Source organism: Mesoplodon bidens (genome assembly GCF_964165515.1).
Source record: "Mesoplodon bidens genome assembly, chromosome: Y".
NCBI lineage: Eukaryota > Metazoa > Chordata > Mammalia > Artiodactyla > Ziphiidae > Mesoplodon > Mesoplodon bidens.
In genome coordinates this window covers 42704064-42729333 of record NC_138180.1, presented here as the reverse complement: position 1 = coordinate 42729333, position 25270 = coordinate 42704064, and the positions used below count along the sequence as shown (strand labels likewise).

At 38.9% G+C, this 25270-nt stretch overlaps 1 protein-coding gene across 1 annotated transcript in view; it reads right to left on the bottom strand.

The window, feature by feature from the left end:
* LOC308609674 (putative helicase senataxin) overlaps positions 1-25270 on the bottom strand; it is a gene marked incomplete at both ends in the record, with an annotated part of 69433 nt that overhangs the window by 32612 nt on the left and 11551 nt on the right. Inside the window, 7 exons of the mRNA XM_081223390.1 lie at positions 3128-3227; positions 12741-15908; positions 16406-16493; positions 16628-16799; positions 19460-19579; positions 20353-20572; positions 24088-24197. Coding sequence (XP_081079516.1) covers positions 3128-3227; positions 12741-15908; positions 16406-16493; positions 16628-16799; positions 19460-19579; positions 20353-20572; positions 24088-24197 — 3978 coding nt within the window. The remainder of the gene's footprint in view (positions 1-3127; positions 3228-12740; positions 15909-16405; positions 16494-16627; positions 16800-19459; positions 19580-20352; positions 20573-24087; positions 24198-25270) is intronic.

Genomic DNA, 25270 nt, shown 5'->3' with positions numbered 1-25270 from the left:
ACATGGTGTCTGTTGCATATTCATCATCATCTTTTCTTCAAAAGCTTAAAAAAATGTAAGAACCTTACTCTTGGGCAGTATAAAAACAGGATACAGGGTAGATCTGCAAGCTGTGGTTTGCTGACACCTGTTCTAGATGTTAAGATAATATATTTATGACCTGCAGCAGGGAAAGGTTTCTTAAACCTTTGGCACAGACCATTAACCATAAAAAATACACAGATGCATTTGTTATGTTAAAAAATAAAGTCTAAACAAGAATAAAATAAGAATTTTAAAGACATCACTAAGAGAGACATAATGCAAGCCAAAGTGGGAGGATGGTTTATATCCAGATTGCATAAAGAACTTGCTACAAATCAGTAAGGAAAAGACAACTAACAGAAAATGAACAAGAGTCTTTAATAGGTGCTTCCCTAGAGAGGTTACTTGAGCATCTACTAAATATATGAGAAGGTGCTCAATCTCACTGATAGCCAGGATATTACAAAATAAAACCACAAATGGCCATCAATACACACACACTACAATGGCTAAAATGAACAGCACAATCAACACAAATGTGTTGGCAGAGACATGGAGCAACGTGACTTCCATACGCTGGTGGGGTGTGTCATTCTGCACGACTAGCTTGGCATTATCTACTCATGTTAAGCTCATGCATAATACCCTGAGACTCTGAGACCCACTTCAGGAGACAGACTCCACAAAAATGCCCTCGCATAACACGAAGAGACACATGAATGACCATAATAGCATTATTCATAAAATGCTGTGTGTAGAAGAAGGCCTGAGGCTGCTATCATTAGAAAGGCCTGCTTACAAGGTTGGCCCCCTTGGAATCTGGGAACTTGGTTTTCCAGACAGCTCTCATCATTTGCTGATGACAATGGCTCACTGTACCTTACCTGTTTGCCAAATTTTTTCTCTACAGCTTATGTCAAACACCCACTTTACTTGTGAAAGTCATGAATGTGGGCTAGGCAGAGGGTGTTTTAGGCACTGGGTCTCTAAGCTTCCCTGGTAGATAATGTGTCACATGGGTTGTCGCAGCCCACTACTGGGAAAATTAAGTGTGTCCTGTGTGACTTCGCTGGGAAATGACTCTTGGAAACTTGCTCCTGGTTTCCTTTTTCCCTTTGCTGATTTTGCTTTGTATCCTTTTGCCATAGTAAGTCACAGCCATGAGCATGAATATAATTCCTGTGAGTCTTCCTAGCGAATCACTGAACTTGGGCATGGACTTGGAGAGCCCTGACACACAGGCCTAAACTGCTGAAAAAATGTCCATTAACGGGAGTTCTCTGGCGATCCAGTGGTTAGGACTCGGCGCTTTCACTGCTGTGGCCCGGGTTCAATCCCTGGTCGGGGAACTAAGATCCCACAAGCTGCATGGCACTGACAAAAAAAACTTCTTTAAAATAATAATCATAAAAATGTCCATCAACAGTAAAATTGTGACACAGTCACATATTGAAATACCACCACAGCAATGAAAAAAATACCAAAGATGCACACAAAATTGATGAATTACGAAGACATGTTACGTGAAAGAAGTCAGACACAAGAGTAAATGCTATGTGATTCTATCATACCATCAAGATAAATGGATGATAAATCAGTGATTTAAATATTAGAAAGAAATATAAAACTACTACAAGAAAATATGGAAGTATTTATCTGATTTCTAAAACCAACTGAACAGTAAAGAAATAAATACGGTATTTTTGAACATGTGAAGATAAAAATTGTCTGCCTCAAAAACTGCATGTGAAACTGAACAGCAAATAATGAAATTGAAAAAAATTAACAATGCATACAAGTAAGAAAATAACCTCCCTAAGAGAAAAAAAAAGGACAAAAGGCATGAACAGGCAATTATCCGCCCCCCCCCCCAAGAATATAAAAGACCAATAAAGATTTGAGGACAAAAACTACAACTTCAAATGAGATACATGTTCCATATAAAACTGGGGGATAAGTTTAAACTAGCAAATGAGAAGAGATACATTCTTACATTCTTATGTCAGAAGTGAAAATGGTATTCTTTTTGGTAGACAGAGGCAATATGAACCGAAAGTCTTAAAATGCACACACTGTTTGATCTAGCAAAGGGATTTATTCAGTGTAACAGTAAAAAATCATAAGTAATGTACATGTCTAACTAGAAATTACTGGTTAAAGAGAACTACGGAATACACTTACAATGGAATAACTACAAACACTGAACATGCTATTATTATTTATCTCTGAAAAGACATTTATAATAGACTAAATGAAAATAAGTCAAATGTAAGCTTCACGAAGGTGGAATTTTATGTTTTCATCACAGCTACATACCTAGCATCTAGAATCATACACTATCAGGTAGTATAAAGTCAGTAAATATTTGCTGAATAAATACATGAAAAAAGTCACTTAGGTAAAATAACCCTACCCACCCACCCTTCACTCAGATGAATAGGAAGTCTAGCAGTAAGATATACACTACTATGTTCATAAGATGATCTCTGAATGATGGGAACTGTGAGTGATGTTTATTTTACTATTGGCTAATATTATCTGAATAATCTACAGTGAACATATAATACCTTCCCCCCCAAATATATGTACATGCTTTTTTTCTTAAGTGAATCTATGGAGTGGGATGGACTGCAAGGGGGAAGGAGACAGACGGAGAATTTATACTTTTTATTTTAAAGGGTTCTAAATGCTTGGTTTATTTATAACTAAGACATAACTGTGACACCTGCTCCAGACAACTCATGAAGTGAGAGCAGAGACGGCAGAGAGATTTACTCAGAATCTGTACGCACGATCATGTCAACACCCCCTCCGCCCCCGCCAATCAAACTCCCTCGCTCACCTTCTCTCTCCCTTGCCCAGCATCTAGGGACACTTTGGCCTGTGGTATTCTGCTAGCACAATGGTTAAAACCATGAATTTTATAACTGTCCCAGTAATTATCCTCATTAAGTAAAGACTTTAAACATACTCTTTGTAAGAGCTTACAAATTCACCTCAGGAAACCTATATCCCAGAAAATTCAAGCAATTATTATGTTCCCTCAAATAGCAATCTCCAATTATTATATGATAGAGCCCAAGTTACATAAGAAAGAACTTACCCACAAACTCCCAGTATTTTTTATAATCAGCAGGAAATTTTCGTAAATGCAACTGATGGAATTTCTCTTTGTTTGGAGAGCTGTTCCATTCCTGTGCCACCTACGCAAAGCAAAAAAAGCAACTTAAGAAAGCAAAAACATCTGAAAAGCCAATGTTAAACGGCAAAATTTTCCAAAGTAAGCAACCATAAAATCCAGAACCTAGAACTCCTGTGTGACACAAACATTAAAAATTAATTTGGGACTTCTGGTTTCCAGCTTGGCATGTAAGGAACTTAGAAGTCGCCACTCCATCCTAACAAGTAAAAAGAGACAAAAAGGTGGATACAGACAATCACAACTTGCCAGCGCAGAAAACTCTTAAGTAGAAACCTCCATGCCAGGAGGAAATCCTGAACTGGATGCGACAAACTGTTGGAGGCTCAGCATGACCTCTCTTAAAAACTCTAGGGGGACCCAGTCATAAAAGGGACTCCACACTTTGGTGAGTCTTACCTCTAGGAGCTCGAACAGGCCCTCACAGTGAACACTGGAGAAAATTCCCTGTGTGCTTCCAGCGGGGGTGGGGGGTTGGTGGGGACTGGGGTAAAGGAACCATTGTGTAATACACCAGAGCATTCTTGACCTTCTTAACAAGGCCTGATCTATGAGATGCTATTTTACCGGAGTCAAAGTTGCTGGGATTTTATCAGAGCTTAAACTACTTGAGGGAAGAAAACCAGCTCCAGCCCATTCTAACCATCCTGTCTCACCCAAGGAGGTGGGGGGAAACTAAGAAGCATGTGGTGTAAAGTTCTTAGTCCAGAGGCAAAGGCTCACTAAAAGAGTGACACCTTATCATAGGACTATGGAATGGTCTTCCTTCCCCCATACCTCATTTCTATATCACTAAAGGCCTATTTACTGCCGTTCCTTTTATTTAGTAGATTACGTCTGCCTTGCAACAAAAAATTACAAGGCATACTCAAAGGCAAAAAACACAGTTTGCACAGAATAAAGAAGCACTAAAACCTGTCAGATATGGCAGGAATACTGGAATTATCAGACCAGGATTTTTTTTTTTAAACTATAGTTAATATACTAAGAGTTTAATGAAAAAAGGAGGCCATGAAATAATAGATGGGTAATGTAATGAATGAGATGTAAAGTAGAAAGAATCAAAAGGTAATGCCAGAGATCAAAAACACTGTAACAGAAATGAAGGTTGCCTCTGATGGCCTCATTACTACACTGGACATTGCTGAGGAAACAATCTCTGAGCTTGAGGCTACAGCAATAGAAGCTACCAAAGCTGAAAAGCAAGGAGAAAAAAATGGGTAAAAAAAAAACACACCCCAGAATATCCAAGACTGTGAGATAATGACAAAAGATGCAGCATACACATAATGGAGATACGAGAAGAAGAGAGAGCGAAAAAGAAGCAGTATTTGAGGTATAATGACTCAGAGTTTTCCAAAATTAACATCAGACACCAAGCCACAGATCCAGGAAGCTCCAAGATCAAGCAGAATAAATGCCAGAAACTACACCTAGGCATATCATATTCAACCTTCAGGAATATGAAATATCAAAGATAAAGGGAAAAAAAATCATGAAAGAAGCCTGTGGGTATAAACACCTTATTTATAGAGGAGGAAGGATAAGAATTACATCTAACTTCTCCTCAGAAACCATGCGAGCAAGGAGAGAGTAGTGAAATATTTAGACTGTTGAAAGGAAAAATCCTACCAATCTAGAATTCGGAATCCTGAAAAATTATCCTTTAAAAGTGAAGGAGAAGGGCTTCTCTGGTGGCACAGTGGTTAAGAATCTGCCTGCCAACACAGGGGACACAGGTTCGATCCCTGGTCCAGGAAGATCTCACATGCCACAGAGCAACTAAGCCCGTGAGCCACAACTACTGAGCCCGCATGCCACAACCACTGAAGCCCACATGCCTAGAGCCCGTGCCCCATAACAAGAGAAGCCACTGCAATGAGAAGCCCGCACACCGCAAAGAGTAGCCCCTGCTCGCTGCAACTAGAGGAAGCCTGTGCACAGCAATGAAGACCCAATGCAGCCAAAAATAAATAAACTAAATTTATTTAAAAAAGAAAAAAATAACTCAACAGTAAGAAAACAGACAACCTGATGAAAAAGATGTGCAAAAGGCCTGGACAGACACCTCACCAAAGTAGATATACAGACCGTAAATTAGTATATGAAAAAATGCTCCATATCTTATGTCATCAAAGGAATGCAAATTAAAACAACAAGATACTATTACACACGTATTAGAATGGCCAAAATCTGGAGCACTGACAGGACCAAATGCTGACGGGGATGTGGAACAGTAGGAACTCTCATTTATTGCTCGTGGGAATGTAAAATGGCACCATCACCTTTTTTTTTTTCTTTTTTTTTGCTGAGCCACGTGGCTTGTGGGATTTAGTTCCCTGACCGGGGATCAAACCTGTGCCCCCTGCAAGTGGAAGTGCAGAGTCCTAACCACTGGACCACCAGGAAATTCCCAAGATGGTACCACCACTTTGGAAGACTGTTCGGTGGTTTCCTATGAAACTAAACATATTCTTACTGTAGGATCCAGCAATAGTGCCCTCACTATTTATCCAAATGAACTGAAAACTTATATTTATGTTAAAAACCTGCACATGGATATTTATAGCAACTTTATTCATAACTGCCTAAACTTGGAAGCAACCAAGATGCCCTTCAGTGGGTGAACGTATAAACCAACTATGGTACAACCAGACAATGGAATATTATTCAGTGCTAAAAAGAAATGAGCTATGAAGCCATGAAAAGACACAGAAGGACCTGAAATGCACATTACTAAGTGAAAGAAGCCAATCTGGAAAGGCTACATACTGTGTGATTCCAACTATTTGACATGCTGGAGAAAGCAAACTATGGAGACAGTAAAAGGATGAGTGATTGCCAGGGTTGAGACTGTGGAGGGGTGAACAGGCAGAGCAGAGAGGATTTTTAGGGCAGTGAAAGTACTCTGATATTAGAGGACTGCTACATGTCATTATACGTTTGTCCAAACCCTTAGAATATACAAATCAAGAGTGAACCCTAATGAAAACTATGGACTCTGGGTGGTAATGACGTGTCAATGTAGGTTCATCAGTTGTACAAATGTACTACATTGGTAGGGGATGTTGATAATGGGGGATGCTATGCAGAGTTCCTCTAGCTCGCTGCAACTAGAGAAAGCCTGTGTGCATCAACCAAGACCCAACCCAGCCAAAAATGAATCACATAAATTTCTATATATATTTAAAAAAGATAAGTACTGAGTACTATCTCCAAAATTTACGCCCAATGAATTCACTTCTCTTTATTTCCATAGCTACCACCTAGATCAAGCTACCATCATCTTTCTCCTGGGCTATTATAATAGCCCCCGACAGGTCTACTGCATCTATGCTTACCTTTCTACAGTTATTCTCTAATGAGCAACTAAGAATGTTTTCTTTAAAACAAAAAAGTAAACTATTACATATTGCTACTCCCCCAGCCTAAACACCAACCAACTAAAAATCCTCCAACATCTTCTCACTGTACTGAGAATGAAACCCCAACCTGCACTTACAGGGTTGTATACCATCCAGCTCTTGACTGATTTCTGCAATCTTACTTCATTTCCCTTTACCTCTAAGTTACCTCACTCCAGTCACATCAGCCTAATCTCTTTGCTCACATATGCTCAGTTAGGCCTACTTCAAAGCATTATAGTCTTGACCCTCCCCCCTCCTCTGCACAAAACCCTCCTCTCCTGGCTCTCAGCCCGATCTCAAAAGCAGCCTCCCAATGTCGCTCATCATATCAACCTGTTTTGTTTCCTTCACAGAACAAATTATAACAGGAAATTAGCTAAAAATGGTGCACTCTCCCTATAAGGGGTGTGGGCACTAAGAATCACAGCTGGTACTCCAGAAGGGCCCCCTTTCTGCCTGCTCCTTGTCTACACAACCTAAAAAGCAGCTGCCAATTACACTCTGCATACACGTGCATGCACACACAGGTAACCGAAGGGGACTGCAGACAGAGCCAGCAAACCAAAACTTTAAGAAAATAGAGTATTTGCCAAAACTGACCAAAAAAATTGGTCCCTGTCAAAATAGTGCACATTTATCTAATATTTTTGTGTGTTAAACCTAAGGATTAAAAACTAATATATCCTCTATCAGTCACATCAGTACACAAAAGACTCATATTTCTTTTTTTCCCCCCACACACTGTATTTTATTTTTACAAGAGATAAATAAACTGACACCAAGCATTGCAAATGGATGACCACAACAAAAGCAACAATGATTGCAATTACCAAACACGAAACAGACTCACACTATGTCATAATATTGACATTCAGTCCAGGAATCCTCCACTGTAACAGCTCCTTTACTTTGCTGTGAAAATTGACTTGTATACTTTTTGCCTCTGAGTCCTGTGGGATTTTTTTTTTAATTCAAGAGACTCATATTTCTAAAAGTTGAATTTGCTCGTTTGCCCTTTGGGGCAAGGGATAATTCTACGCAATGTCATTGCATTCCACCTGCAATAAGACATAAGAACTGGATAACCAAACACTGCGTTTCATGTCCTAAATAGGATACCAACCACATTTCTGTCAAAGGACTCAAAACACACTTCAGCATTCCATTAACAAACAATATTATGAAGTCAAATTACATCCAAATGAGGATAAGAAGCCTTGGCCCAAGACTGTGGTTGATGCCACAGTCTCTGGCTTATAAGAAAGAATAAACATTAAAAGTAATCAAGGTATCTGAGAATTCTCTGGCAGTTCAGTTGTTAGTGCTTTCACTGCTGAGGGCCCAGGTTCAATCCCTGGTCAGGCAACTAAGATCCCACAAGCCACACGTTACAGTGGGAAAAAAAAAAAAAGGAATCAAGGTATATTAATAATACCATTAATAAATGTTGGCCTATATAAACTAGAAATGCTAAAACAATGCTGTTTCACTACATGGTTAAAGAAAAAGAACAAGATTGCAAAAATAAGAAAAAAAGAACAAGATAAAACTTCATGGTAAAGATGACAGATTGAACACAGGCATTTCCTTTCATTCCCCTGAAACCCCACTAAAACACCCAAGGGATTTTTCACAACAGGATTAATTCATTAGGATGAAGAGAACAGAAGACGAGGCAAGAGTATCAAAATCTGGGAAGCTGGTAAGCAGATGGATGAATGGTTAACTAACTCAGCAAGTCCAAGAAGCTGAACTCTAAGAAGGAAGTGTCTGACATACACCTCTAGGAGGAGGAGGGCTGAAGGGAGACTGCCCATCCCTGTTCCTAGCAAAAAGCTAGAGTGGTTTCACTTCTATAAAGTGTGACCGTCTCTGCCTGTGGGGCAGCAGATAGAGAGGGGATACTGTACTTAAAAAAAAAAAAAAAGGTGAGGGGGGCGTCCCTGGTGGTACAGTGGTTAGGCATCTGCCTGCCAATGCAGGGGCCACGGGTTCTATCCCTGGTCTGGGAAGATCCCACGTGCCGTGGAGCAACTAAGCCCATGCACTACAACTACTGAGCCTGCGCTCTGGAGTCTTTGAGCCACAACTACTGAAGCCCTCGCCACAACTAGGGAAAAGCCCACGTGCAGCAACGAAGACCCAACACAGCCAAAAATAAATAAAATAATTTTAAAAATAAAATAATTTTTAAACAGGGAATTAAGCAAATATTTAGATACTGAATGCCTGGACCTTTCCCTCTGCCCCCACCCTCACCCCACAGTCAGCTCCCCATCAAGCCTATGCTTTCCAGGCAATCGATCTGAAGATTCTTCTTGGGGAAATCTGACCTCACTAAGAGGGGAAAAGAAAAGACTAAAAACAGTGACATGAGGGTGGGGATGAGGCTTCCCAATAAAATGTCAAATGGTCAACAAGCCTATCCCTTTCACTCAGAGCTTCTAATCTGTTTTAAAATCTTACATGTAACAAAATATAGATTATAACTATACCTAAGCATGTAATCTTAATATAAAGAATGAAACTAATTTGGATTTCACCATGTGATGGTGTCCTTCAGATCACATTTGACTTCCACAGTGCAAATAATAAAGGACCATTTTAGTAAAAGTATCTCTTTTCCTAAGCATCTCTTTTGACCTGTCATTATTTAAATGTATCCTCTTTTCTTATAGCATTAAAAAGTTGAGATATAGTTCACAATATAAAATTCACCACTTTAAAGTGCGCACACTACAGTGTGTTTTTAGTACATTCACTATTTTGTGTAACCATCACCATTATCTAATTCCAGAACATTCCCACCATCCCAAAACAAGCCTTATACCTATTAGCAGTCAGTCCTAATTCCCACACCCCTCCCTCACCCATCCCCTGGCGACTACTAATCCACTTTCTGTCTCTACGGATGTGCCTATTCTGGAAAATTCATATAAATGGAATTACACAATGTGTGGCCTTCTGTACCTGGCTTCTTTCACTTAGCATAATATTTTCCAGGCTCATCAAAGAACAGGTAAAAGTACATAGAACGGGTCATTCCTTTTAATAGTAGACTAATATTCCATTGTAGGCATATACCATGTTTTGTTTACCCATTCATCTCCTGATGGACATCTCGGCTGTTTACAACTTTTGGCTATTATGAACAATGCTCCAATCTGCTTGTTAGTATCCTGTTCTTAAATGTGAGTAAACCAACAAAAATCATTAGACATGTGAAGAAAGGAGTTAACATGAAAGGTCTGTAGACACTAAAATGAATAGGAAAAAAGCAACTGGGAAAACAGGGACAATGAAAAGAGAAGAAAACTTTCAACTAACTTTAAACTTATCATTAATTAACTTCAGGTAGTAAAAAATACTGTGCACATGAAGAAAGCACACAATCCTATAAAAAGGAATAATGAGAGGACAAGAGTACTGTGAAACTAAAAATATGCTCAAAAATTGTTTCAATAGACTTGGACGCTGAGAAAGTCTCCAAGGAAGGAGAATGACGATGACAACAACAAAGACAGAGATGGCAAAATAGAAAGAAATTTTAAGACATGCAAAGTTTCAAAATTTATCTCCTACGCATTCTTTTCTCAGGAAGCTTGAAGGATGTGCCTTACTAAAATGAGAGGGTGACAAAAACAGACAACCCTGGGTACAGGAGACAAAAGATCCAACACAGGAAAGAAGGAAATGCAAGCCCTAGGATGAGGATGGTGAGCATTTCAGGTTAACCATCCTAAACCAAGAAGATGAAATTTATCAACTATCTGATGTGCCTGATCATACTGAGAGACCTAAACATCCAGGAGACAGCCTGAAGCTAAATTAGTAATAAGTACAGAGAAAATTAAGTAAACAATAAATCCAGAGAAAGCAAAGAGTCGGAAACGAAAAGTAGTTACAACTACCACATGACTTAGTCGCGGACACTTTTGTTTTTAATTCAATGACCTTATTCTCTTTTGTTTAAATTAATTTATTTTTGCTGTGTTGGGTCTTCGTTTCTGTGCGAGGGCTTTCTCTAGTTGCGGCAAGCGGGGGCTACTCTTCATCGCAGTGCGTGGGCCTCTCACTATCGCAGCCTCTCTAGCTGGGGAGCACAGGCTCCAGACACGCGGGCTCAGTACTTGTGGCTCACGGGCATAGCTGCTCCACGGCACGTGGGATCCTCCAAGACCAGGGCTCGAACCTGTGACCCCTGCATTAGCAGGCAGATTCTCAACCACTGCGCCACCAGGGAAGCCCAGTGGACACCTTTTATATCGTCAAAATAATAACAAATACTGACCTAAAAATTACAAGACTACTCCATAGTGAGGATGGGAAAACAGGAGAGGTGTGTGTGAACACAGGGCTGGGAAGAGAGGGTACTTCCTGTAGTGGGTAATTACAGAAAATGTCTAGTACTGAAAACTTAACAAGTCAAAATAGTGGCATGTTATTTAGAAATATGGAAGAAAATAACAAAAGCATCCCTCAAGGATCAAAAATAATTACTTGGGGAGGTGAGAGTGGCTGATTTTTTTTTTTTTTTAATAATGGGCCTTCCACAAGTATTTGACTATCTTAAACTTTGTGTATATACAAACGGAACTTGTGCTCATTCTGTTTTGAAAAGGTTCTGGCTACAGAAATGTCCTGAAGGAAGAAATCTTAAAGATAAACATATAAATACTCTGAACTAAGGGAAAAATAAAATCACAAATGTGTCCTAAATTTAAGGGCTATGAATGGCCTCTAAGCAATTTAGTGTTTTCTGGAAAGGATAAACGTTCAAGAAAAAAAATAAGCTCCAAGATGAAGAAAATCTCTGTATATTCCCCAGCTTATTTAACTGTATACACTGTTCACTGAACTAACGATTTTGTAAGGTAAGAAAATCATTCTTGTAATACTATTTCACATTGTTCTTAAGGAGAGAGACTGAAGAGCCTTTATCAGTTAGTTGTTTCTAATGGTTCTGAAACACTAGTAAAATAATTCTTACGACAATGGCTGAAATTTAGGGCATAAATTGACACCAACTTGCCTCTTTGTGCAGTACATCTCCTTTGCCTTTAACAATTCTAAGCTGGATCTTTGCAGTCTCTCTGCCTGCGATATACTTCCTATGGCCAACTCCTTCTGCTCACTCTGGTCTCGGTGTGAATACCATCGCTCACAGAGGCCGTCTCACCTTTCAGTCTCAAGTGCCTGCTCCCTTTTGTTCTAGATCATTCTAGAGCACTCTAGAGCCTTTTGTCCCGATCTGAAATGATCATTCCCAGAAGGCAGAGGCCTTGTCTGTCGTGTTCACCACTTTACCCCCGCCAGGTTTGTGATAGTACTGGGCAAGTATCAGGCACCCAAGGATCTGCTGACTGAATACGTGGGTATTTACCTCAGTGCTCTTGGTTTTGAAGAGTCTTGTTGCACACTCACCTTTTGGGTTTTTGTTTTTTAACCAATTTGAAAAAAAGGAAAAATCGACCTGCTGTGAGAACACCAAAAACATCCTTCAAAGTGCAGGTGGATGTTTACACTAAAGAATTACTGTTTTTCTGAGGTTCAAATTTAACTGGGAATCCTATATTTTTCTTGGCAATCCCAGTCAGGCAGTAAGAAAGAGAGAAGAACCAGAATGGGATGTGTTGGGGTAGGGGGGCAGCTAAAGGCTGCTATGACGCCTAAGAAGTTGGGAAGACAGATGAGAAATTTGGGATTTACTGCTTTGTGCTGACCAGTGTAACTTGCCCTTTGCTACCTCCTCAAGAAAACTTCAGTAAAGGTTTACACTACTTTTCAAAAAAATAAACGCAGATGAGAGACTATGTCCTCTGAGAAGTCTTCCCTTATTTTACACCGAAAAACGTTTCCTCCTCCTGTGCCACCTCTGGACTTGGTAAACTAGCACTCTGAATTGTGTCTGTAAGCTCCAGAAGGGCAGAGTTTAAGGGTTTCCTCTGTATCACCGGCATCTAGAACAGTGTGGGGCACAATGTCTGTTCAACATGAAATCTACAAGCTACATCTAAATCAAAATGCGATCAGTTATTTTAGCCGTACTCAGCATGGTAAAGAAATGTAATTTCAAAGTCTGAAGGTATACGATTAGAACATATACTTACAGTTTCAAAAGTATTCAGGATCATCAAAGGGAAAAACACATTAAAATAATCTCTACCATCTTGAAATCTCACAGGCACAGGTCTTGTGATGGACTGACAAAGAGTTGAAGGGGGTCCGCACTGATCAAAGTCCACAAACATTGCGTATTTCCATTTTAAGACCTCTTTAACGAAGGTGTCAGAGATGGACTGTGCTGACAAGAAAACGTTTACTGGAGAGGAAGGTGAAAAAGATCCGTTTTCACAAAATGGAACTTTGTAGCCTTGCCTGTTGGAATTATTTGGAGTATGACACTGGAGAACGTTGCACAAACCCTTCATTACAGCCACTGGCTTCTGAGACACCACAGAGACTGGCTGTGGTACTTTCAAAGCAGATTGTACCCCACTTGACTTATTTTGCAGAGTTGGTAAGAGTGCTGACGTATTTACCAAAGACTTGTAAAGACCAGCAATTCGTGAAGTACTACTGGAGGTAAATATCTTAGCAGTGGGAGGTCTCGAAGGTTTAGATGAAGAGAGAGGCAAGCCAGGTCTACGAAATGTATCTTCATCTGCTGCTTTAGCTTCAGAGTGTTTGGAACAGTATTCACCCTGGTTTTCCAGTGTTTCCACACAATCTTTGTATTTACATTTTGTGCTACTCCAAGATTCCAACTGAGGCCGACTCACAGAATCTTCTTCTACCTGGACTCTATCTTTTCCATGAACTACTTCAATGAGTTCATCATTCTCTTTCTCCATTTGTGAACATAAATCCATATCTTTTGGATCACATTGTGTTAAAAATATATTATCCTCCTCTATGTCACTGTTGCATTCAGGTTCTCCCTCCTTCAAAGCTGCCTCTGCTGCTTTTTTAATGACCTCTTCAGGTACATAAGCTGGACCATAACCCCAATCATCTGTGATATCCCCTACATGAGTCAAGCACGAATTCTCTTCATTCTCTTGAACTGAATTCTTGTTGTCTGGCCTATGATCTTGCCGAACTGAAAACACTTCACATGGACTTTCAAACTCAAAAAAATGAGAATCCGATTCCTCAAACCACAAAAGGGACCTTGTATTTTCTTCCTTTATTACATTCTGTTCCACATTTGTGTTAGCTATTGAAGTATGATGCTCTGGACATCCTTTCTCAATGCACGTCTTACCCTGTTTAATGTGTTTCTTAAAACCCACAATTCTTTCATCATCATCATCATCATCTTCATCAGATTCTGAAATAATAATGACGTGTCCAGAGCAGGTTTCCCTGACACTATTTTGGTTGGCTGTCAAACATCTTCTATCATCTTTAACTTTTCTTTGTAGCTGGGATAAACTTCTTTGGGTTGAACCTGATGGGAACTTAGTAACACTGGCTTGAGCTATTAAAGATAGTATGTGGAGGTCACTGTCTATCTGAGAATCTGTTAAAGGGTCAGACTTAGGACTGATGCTAAGGACCTGTTCTCTTAAATCAGAAGAAAACTCAACAGTACTCTTGCTAATTCCCATATCTCTTGATTCAAGTCCAGTCACAGGATCTTTAAAGGGAGGTGTTTTCTCCACAAAAATATTGGTCATTTCTGTGAATGAGACCAAATCTTTATTACCAACATGACATTCTAGTATTTGACAACTGATATCAGGGGTGGAGAAAATGCCCAACTCTTCTTCCTGTACTTGTTTCTTTTTCAGCAGTAAACTGTTTTCAGGTTTTTGTTGTCCATTTTTATCATCCAGAACACCACTAGGGCCTAAAGAGAGATTGTGTATGAAGCCATCTCCTTTCTGAGCTCCTGTATCTTTCTTTGAACAGAAACTTTCAATGCTAGATACAGTCAGGTTTTCCTCTAAAGTGGTACTTTTCCTGTCTTGCATTTTCATTACATGCAATAACTTAGCACAGATTTCATCTTTATGTGCCTTAGTGTTTGCTTTTGAGGTTTTGCCAAGAGCATCATCCTTTAAAGAGAAATCCTCATCTGATGTGGACACTTTTTCCAGAGAGTCATTGCTAGAATCAGTCAACAAACCTGTTGATGTGATTATTCCTCTGTCAAATACCTTTTCTGGACCATTTCTTGAAGTACAATTCTGTGGGGTATATGAGGAATTCTCTTTTACAGACTTATGCTTCCCTGTACTTACTTTAACTTGGCCTCGAGCTCTTTCATTCACAAGCCTTTTACTACTCGGCTTCAAGCACAACTCAGCTGAGAGATGGTCTTTGAGTTTCAAATCTTTTAGATAAGTTTGCTCATTATCCTCTTCTATGGCATTATGTGCCTTGCTGAAAATACTCTCTTTCACTTGACATGCATCAGCTTTCATCGGTTCTTTAGAGAATGTTGGGCTGGAGTTTTCCAGACAGTGCCTTTGTTTTTTAGACTTCTTCCCTGTTTGTTCACTTTCTTCTTTATTGTAAGATGCAGGAGGTGTTTTACATGGAGGAGTCAGATCCACAGAAGTGCTACACTGAGGCACTTTGAATTTTATGTTTCTAATAATTTGCTTTAAACAAGTTTGTAACTCATGGGTTTCCTGACTAGTCAACTGCCAACCTAAAGATATATTTCCTCGTAGGTATAAGTTGAGCTTATCCCAGAATCGCTTACAAAGAGTCTGCTGCCCAAGCTGATAGCCTTCTTTAAGGAGACTTCTGATCAGCTGCACACAAGCAAGTTGTACAGAGTTAGATGGCACTGAATGCAGTGACAGAGATATCATTGTTGTGCCTTTGGAGCAGTTTCCAGATGACTTCTCAGAACTCCGAGCAAACGCGGTGGTGGGAAGCTTGGCACATTTTACGATGGCTTCCACCCACTGCTGGGAACTAACCCACAGCAAATGCAAACACTTTTTATTTCTATGCAGTTCAATCACTGACACCAAAATCAGAAGGAAAAACTCAGTGACTGTGTCACACACGGCGTCCGTCTGGTTGAGGACGTCTTTGACTTCAGAATGCAGATGATGAATAACCTCCACTATATAAGCCACACCCAGATCCTTAAGATCCATGAGGGACTGCACAAAGGGGATGAACCACAGAAACGTGCTGTTATGAACACGCATGTCTTGACCGATATCTGACTGAAGCACATTAGCTAATGTTTCCATTTCTTCATACATGTTAGGACAATAATCTGGGCAAATGGCTGATCTCCACCCTGAATCCTAAAATGAAAGAGATACTGACATTCAGATAAACAAGCACCATTCATGACAGTTTTAACACAAAAGTTGCCAACAAGAAAATACACTGCTCAACTTTCCTGTGTTGATGTACATATATGGACCCCCAAGAAATTGAAAACAGTCCAATTTTGAGGTGAAGCTTTCATGAAAAGGTTAAATTTACAAAACCTCCATGTACTCTGGACCTCTTTCCTTCAGTTGGTTTTGATTTCTAGTCATGTGATTTATCTCCCTCATGCCATAAATGTTCTACCCTTCCAAAATGTACTTAAAAATTAATCTCCCAAACTGTGCATGCTCTCATTACAGACCATTTTTCCTCATGAGCTACTGTTCAATCAGAAACTGTTTTATGCAACAGTTGATTCAGAATAGCTACATATCATAAAATCAGCAATGCAACTAACCACATAAAACACTGACTATACAATATAAAGGCAATACAATATCATCTGAATTCTCAAAATGTTTTATACCTTTTTGGTCTTTTCAGGGTTATAATTGTATACCATCTGGCTGCAAGTCACCATATCATCTAAATATGACTCCGGTTCTGACTTGGTCCTTAAATATTAAGAACAAATAGAAATTACTGAAATGAAGGGTAAAAAGAAGAGAAAAATCCTACTGTTAAAGTCAATTATAGTAGACTTCCTCATACAGATTGTTGGAAATCCTGACACAGGAACTGAACGAACCTCACAGAGCTGTTCCGTATGTTCTGGATCTCTTTCCTGTAGCTCACATTGTTGATAATGGTTTGAAATGCCTCAATAGGATCAATCAGTTGACCCCAGACCTTAGATCCAAGACGATCCAGAATCACCATGAAACAGTGTAACGCTGGCCAGAAAGGATCCACACTATCATCTGAAACACAATGGAGTAATTTGCCAAATTACAACACAATTAGAGAAAGGGACTAAAATATATTGAGAATTAAGCATTCTTTACCTGGGTAGCAACAAAACTGAAAGCAAAGCAGGAAGTAATTTAAAGTAAAGTGTTGTCAACTACAGGTTTTAGAAACCTGGCAAACTTTTAAATAATGTCTGCATTTTTTTTAAAGCAATACACCTCTGTTAAGAAATCTTGTTGTGTGGAACAAACTGAGATAGTCCAGATAAACTCAACTTTCTCACCCTATTTGCCAACCTGAAAGAATCGTTCCTCCTCTGCTTCTTCCAGACCTTTATACTCCCATCCTTCAATAAATAACAGAGGTAAAGTAGAAAAAAAAAAGGGAGAAAGAAAAACTTGGTATTTTCAGATCTAAACAAAGTCCATGATATGAGAAATCCTGAATTGTGTGTGTCATTCGGTTGGAATAAAGGACTGAACCCCTCATCCACTGGATAAGCAGAGATACATACTCTTTATCCATCCATTCTCAACATGGCTTTGTTGTTATCTCCATTCCATCCAACTGGCAGGAATTCCCATTACTCACACACTCTTATGCCCGGTCCTTCCCCTCTTCTCTACATGCAGGGGCAAAACACTGCCCTGCTCAAAGACCTTCACTTGCTCCTTAATGTCTTCTAAGGAAATTAGAAGCCCTCAGTCAAGCATCTGTAAGATCTTACTCTACTCTTTCTTTCCAGATTTATTTTTGACACTCACATAAAGATACACCACCTACAGAAAAAAACAGATAGCTGGCTTTTTCCAAGTGAGAACCAGAATGGCTTCACTGTTAGCACCACCTGTCATCTTCCGCAGTATTCTTAGGAGGCAAGTGCTCTAACTCACCCAATTACTGTCAACCTTAGAACTTTCTGCTTTATTTCCCTCAGGGCTCTTAGAGTCTACTTTTTTTTTTTATCATAGTCGTTCGTGTAGAACTGCTCATATACTTTTTTATCCTCTACTGAAGCTGTCTTATGTCTAGGAAGCTCTCAAATATGGAAGAAAGTCATTAGTTAGGTGAAGACAATTATGGAATGTTTCTTAAAGAGGGGACTTCCCTGGTGGTGAAGTGGTAAAGAATCCGCCTGCCACAACATAGGCAGAACACTCTATGACATAAAAGACCCTTTTTGACCCACCGCCTAGAGACATGGAAATAAAAACAAACAAATGGGACCTAATGAAACTTCAAAGCTTTTGCACAGCAATGGAAAATATAAACAAGATGAAAAGACAACCCTCAGAATGGGAGAAAATATTTGCAAATGAAGCAACAGACAAATGATTAATCTCCAAAATTTACAAGCAGCTCATGCAGCTCAATATCAAAAAAATAAACAACCCCATCCAAAAATGGGCAGAAGCCCTAAACAGACATTTCTCCAAAGAAGATATACAGTTTGCCAACAAACACATGAAAGGATGCTCAACACCACTAATCATTAGAGCAGTGCAAATCAAAACTACAATGAGGTGTCACCTCACACCAGTCAGAATGGCCATCATCAAAAAATCTACAAACAACAAATGCTGGCGACGGTGTGGAGAAAAGGGAGCCCTCTTGCACTATTGGTAGGAATGTAAATTGATACAGCCACTATGGAGAGCAGTATGGACGTTCCTTAAGAAACTAAAAATAGAACTACCATACGACCCAGAAATTCCACTCCTGGGCATATACCCTGAGAAAACCATAATCCAAAAACAGTCATGTACCACAATGTTCACTGCAGCTTTATTTACAAGAGCCAGGACATGGAAGCAACCCAAGTGTCCATCGACAGATGAATAGATAAAGATGTGGCTATACATACAATGGAATATTACTCAGCCATAAAAAAGAAACGAAATCGAGTTATTTGTAGTGAGGCAGATGGACCTAGAGTCTGTGGTACAGAGTGAAGTAAGTCAGAAAGAGAAAAACAAATACTGTACGCTAACACTTACATATGGAATCTAAAAAAACAGGTTCTGAAGAACCTAGGGGCAGGACAGGAATAAAGATGCAGACATAGAGAATGGACGTGAGGACACGGGGAGAGGGAAGGGTAAGCTGGGATGAAGTGAGAGAGTGGCATGGACTACCACATGTAAAATAGCTAGTGGGAAGAAGCCACAGAGCACAGGGAGATCCGCTTGGTGCTCTGTGACCACCTAGATGGGTGGGATGGGGGTGTGGAAGGGAGACGCAAGAGGGAGGGGACATGGGGATATATGTATATGTGTAGCTGATTCACTTTGTTATACAGCAGAAACTAGCACACCATTGTAAAGAAATTATACTCCAATAAAGATGTTAAAGAAGGAATCTGTAGACCCCACTCGCTGCAACTAGAGAAAGCCCATGCACAGCAACAAAGACACAACACAGCCAAAAATTAATTAATTATTTTTTTCAAAAGTAAGTTAACTTCCTTGGGCTTCAGTTTCTTCTTTTATGAAAGTAACGTGCTGAGTTAAACTCTAAAGGTCCTTTCCAATTAAAAATTCTGACTCTGTGACCAAAACCATAAAACGGTCATTCTTTCTTTCCTCCACATCATACACCCACGTTCTTACAGTGACACTAGTATTTTCAAAGTGCACCATCATCACAATAGTCAGCAAATAAAGTTTATTACCATCTGATTGCCTCTCCATGGCGTGAAGTATTGATTGCATAAAATCATTCTGTTTGTTTGAGCCCAACAACAGTGAATCCATGGTTTGCTCCTCAAGAATGGTCAGCAACATGCAGATACCTGTAAGATCACGTATAGTTTTCTTGAATTGATTAAATAAAACTGTTCTAATGTCTTCTCCAGTTTAGTTGGCAAAAGGAATAACAAGGCAGTAAGATGAAACCAAACAGTATCCAGTGCCTCAGACATTGAAGTCTGAGATATTCATATACAACTCCTCCTCCTAAGAACAGAAGTTTAGACTGAATAAAAAGGGAAAATGGCACGAACCTGGTTAGAAAACCATTTCCAAAATGACTACCACACAATTTGCATCTCATAATATCAAAGACCCCTTAAATTTTAAGATCACTATATTTCAAGTACCAGTCACTGCCAAATATACACATGACTGTAAGACTCTGAATCAATGAAGTAGGACAGAACTACTTTAAGTCAATATACAACTTGATGAAAACCAAAGTTAGTATCGCTTTCTCCCAGGAAATATTTTACAGATGGGAAAAGAGGTATTAAACCTCTGTTTCAAGAGATCAAAACCCTATTAAGTTCAGCTGCTGTGCTAATACGGTAACATCTAATACTGCCTTAAATAAAAGATCTATTTGCCATACTTGAAAATGTACCTCTTACACAGATGATTTCTAGGATAAGAAATGTTTAAAGACAAGATGTTGTAATAGTCAATTTAATGACAGAACAAGAATTGTGAACTATGAAATCCTTTATTTAGCACTTTTGATCAGATTACCAGAAGAGATCCCTTCCCTTGCAGGATAATCATAAGAAATATTGGAAAATACTAATTATATGTGTGTAGGAACAATACTCACCTAACCAATAGTTTTTGTAGTTGGCAGTATCATACATGTGTGAAGGCAGAAGAATCAGTTTACCCTTCTCAAGGACAGAAGAAGTATCAATGTCTGGACTTTCGAAAAGCCCCAACTCAATAACTTTAAAAAGGCAAGTCAAAACCTCCTGTAAGTCATAATAATCATCTCTGTTCACTTTCCCCAAGTTTCTTGCTGTCAGGATAGCCCAACGTGAAACCTAAAAGTGTAACACATTCATTACTTCATTTAACACACAATTGTCTACAGAAAGAATACAGTTAAAATAAGATTCTCTACAGATTACAGAGGACACAAGATACATCAAATACTTTAAAAAAATCATTGCACCGTATATCTTAAACTTATACAGTGCTGTATGTCAATTATACCTCAATAAAACTGGAAGAAAAAAACTATCATATAGAATAAAGTACTTTAGGAAAAATACATGATTTTCAGACATTTAAAGGAAATAAACCAAAAGGTCCATGATGACAGAAAAAAAAAAAAGACGGAAGATACTAATTACAATTGAACTTTGAACAACACACAAGGGTTAGGGGCACCTACCCTCTGCGTAGTTGAATACACTAATATAATTCGAATATAACATAGTTGGCAGCCCTCCATATCCTGGTTCTGCATCATGGATTCAACTAACCTCGAACTGTGTAGTACTATACTACATGCTATTAAAAAGAATCTGTGTATAAGAGGACCCATGCAGTTCAAACCCCTGTTGCTCAAGGGTCAACTGGAATGCGACATGTGAACCTTACTTGATCCTGATTTGATCTAACCCTGATAAAGCATTTTTGAGAGAGTAACTTCCACTCAAATACTGACTAGAAATATATTATTATTATTATTATAAGTGTGTCGATGTAATTGTTCTTTTAAAAGAGCACTTACCTTTTTGATACACGAACTAAAGTATTTTATGGATGAAATGCTCTGATGTCTAAGATTTGCGGTAACTAAACAGGAGTAGAATACTGACCACATATTGATAACAGATGAAGCACAGTGATGGATATATGGGGGTTCACTACACCAATCTATTTTTGTATGTTTGTAATGTTCCATAATAGAAAGTTAAAAAAGGAAAAATGAAAAGAGAAACCTCAGAAGAAATCAAAGGTCACCTCTACATGGCGATATAGCATAGGGAAGTGATTTTAAATTTATTCTGCACTACAAACTGAATTTAGTGATCACAACCAACCTTAAAAACTAAATAAAATTTTAAAAAAAAATCAGTGGGCGTCCTTCATAGTAACAGTAAGTACTGTTTTGTGAAATGTTTAGGTCACGTATGTCTATATGTGTGTGAACTCGATGAAGAATATTTTTACTTAGGTTATGGGCAGAAAAGTTTGCAAAACATAGAACTAGTGGACAAAAGAATGGGCTCTATGCCAACATAATTAAGTAATGGATTTTAAGCTATCGAAAAAAAATACAAAGGAATCAATGAGTCTATAACTTATGATAAACAGATGAATAAATGAAGAGCAGGGAAAATGGCTCTTGATTATAGTATAATCAATGTCAAGTGCTGACTGGTAAACGTGTAAAGTGCTGGGGTTGAAACTATTTTGCAATCTTAGAAAAACTGGCTCAGGGAAGAACCATCAGGTAATGCTAAATTTAGGAGAACATTTTGGTGAGGAGTAAGGTATTTATGTGATCTTAGAGTACTTAAGAAATAGACATTGTACAGTGAAGAAACTGGACAACACCTCAACTAGATGATCAAAATTAACATCACCATGAGAGGCCGGATGATATGGCATGCCGTATATCTGACAGCCTGAGAAGGACATAGCATCCTTCACTTATGTAGTATTCCAGTTGGAACGTATAACCGAAGCCTAACCATGCGCAAGCATCAGACAAACCCAAAATGAAAAGCATTCTATTTTTTGTAAATGGGAGGGAGGCAGAAATGACTATTCTTCAGAAATGTAATTGTCATAAAAGACAAAGATAGGCTGCGGAAATGTTACAGATTAAGGGAGACTAATGTAACACAACTACATGTAAATCCTGATCCTGGTCTGGATACTGGAGTACAGGGGGAAAATGCTACAAAGTACACTGGATCACACGACACAACTGGAAAACAGACCTTACTGTGTCAATGTTAAAGTCACTGAAGTTTATAATATTGTGAGAATATACTTATTCTTAGGAAATATACACTGAAGTATTTAGGGGCAAAAGGCTATGATACATGCAACCTACTCTCAAATGGTCAGAAAACAAACAGCTTTGTAGTTAACTGAAAGCAAATGATAGAACAAATGGAGTGAAACATTAGTAATTGGTGAATACAGCTAAAGAATATACAGGTGTTTTCTACTTTTATTTATTTTTGAGAATTTTCTGAAAATTTTAAAGTATTTTCAAATAAAAACTTTAAAAAAATCATTAGGGCTCTGGATCAGGCTGCCTATATACAAATCCCAGTCACCATACTAGCCTGTGTAACTGTGGTTAAGTCTCCTGACTCAGTTTCCTCACCTACAAAAACACATATATAATGAAGAATACAGTCATTCCTGGCCCTGCAGACCCAGTCACCCAGTCTGCAAGTGCTTGGCCCAGGTCCTGGTTGCTCAGCTGGACCTGCTTCCTCTACTGCTTTGCAGCTTTAAGAAAGCCAGTCCCGGAGAGCAGCTGGCTGTACTTTCTGTCAGTCTTCTTTCACAGGCAGGAAAGCCCCACCTTTATTTTAAGCACAGGCCTCGACTCTGGTTCTACCCTTGCCTGGAGTAGACTTGTAATTCTTATTATCATGCACAAACTCAGTCCCCTGCTACCTACAGCCACCCAGGCCGACATACAGGTTTCCACCATGTATCACTTTGTATTTCTGTTCCATTACTGGTCCAAAGAAACATTTACCCTTTAAAAAGTGGGACTATACCTTTTAGAATTCCACTTTTTGAATTCTTTTCTATCATTGTTTGGGTTTGGCACAAAGGAGACAGAAATTCACCACCATTCTGACTGGAAACCCCATTACCGTGTTCTTTCTTAGCCACTTAAAAAAAAAGCCTCTTTACTACCCTTCTATTGGCAGAGCAACCCTTCGTGGCTATTGTCTTAACGTTGTAACTCAGTTCTAGAGGCCAATGTGCACAGGTCCTACTGCACACGCTGCCTCGCCACATGATGTTAAGTCCTCAAACTCGAGCAATCAGCTCAAAGTCAGGTTCCAAGCCTCTGGTGTTGCTCTCTGCTTCTGTCTACCTACTGTTCTGATTCTCATGTTCCTCTTCCTGTTTGGCACCTAAGAACTGAATCTCCTTGTTCTCCCCTCTACCCCATCACCTGTTAAAAATCTCATCTATTAGCAAAATAATTATTTCAAGTGTTTTAACTGGTATTTCCATGTGCTTGGAGCGGGGCAGGCAAGCAAGAAAAGCAAGAGAGAACTCTCCTTCTTCGTTAGTTCAGGTCAACACACTGAAAGTTCAGGTTATTCCCTCATTTGTCTTTTAAACTGAAGCATCACCTGTCAGAACTGTTTCCCTACTCTTTTAACCCTCTTCTTTGAGCCCCCCAGCACCCCCTCCTGAACTACAGTAATGCTACAACAACAAGAGAATAACTTTGGCAAATATTTTAAACAAAGTACACATCAAAAACCTCTATTATAGTTATCTGTAATATAGGTGCAAAAATAAAATATCCCCTCTTCCACTGCCTAACACTCACACTCACCATTTCATTGGGATGGACCAAAAACAAATAGATCCCTGGATGTTTGTCAAAAACCTGAAAGGAGCAGTTAGCTTGTTCCATCCGGCAAAGTGCTTCAACGCATAATTCATCTAAATAGAAAAAATAAGGCAGTAAACATAAGACATAAATCTTATCAACGTATCAAGATTCCCTAAATTTGGCTCCTTCAGTTGCTCTGTAAGTAAATGAAAAGTTGCTCCTTTTTTTTTTAAACTGAGGCATAAAAATGCTGTAAATGTAGGAATGATATTTAGCTGCTGAAAGACCGGTAGGTTGATCATAGTGTGTGCCTATGAATTGCTCTGACTTTCCTAGTACAAACATCTTTTTTCACACTGGGCATAATTATCTCCAGAGAGCACCTTCTTAGAAGTATGGCTATAGGTCCAATTCCATTAGCATTTTACATTTTGATCCATGAGGACTTTATCTTGTACCACAGGGATAAAATCAGCTTTGCCCCACAAATGGCTATTTTGTCCTACTCTCAGTTACTGAGTAATCCATTTTCTCCACTGGTTTGAAATGCTATCATCAGCAAAGAGTAAATTCCCCAAATATATTCGGTTTACTTCTGGAGTCTCTACACTGCTCCATGAGTCTATCTGTACCAGCACTATCTTAATCCCTGTTGCTTCATGGAAATTTCTTCATCACTCTTTCAAAAGTATACTGAATAGACTCATACGTTTACCATATCAGATGAATCAACTTTATTTTGTCAAGCTTCAAAGAATATTGTAGTGACAGTGGTTAGCTTTGGGAAGGAGGGACAATGACTGGAAAAGTAAGAGGAGAGCTTCTGGTGTGTTGATGATGATTTGTTTCTGACCTGGGTGCCAGCTACACAAGTATGCTTAGTTTATGAAAAATCAAGCTTATATAGTTTTCTGGATATGGTACTCTTTAATAAATGTTTGAAAAATGACTTGTTCGAATTTAAAAATCTAGTTATTTTGAATTTATTTAGAAAGAACTGATTTATCTAATAAATCTTTAGATATACTTTTCAATTTACTGAAAATACAGAGGATAGAGAAACAAGTCAAATAACATGACAAGGAAGAAATCAGAAAAGTCCAGGAAGCACATTATTCTTTAGGGCAACCATCTGGTCTCAGCAAGTCAAAGTTATGACAAAAAAATCTATCTATCTATCTAT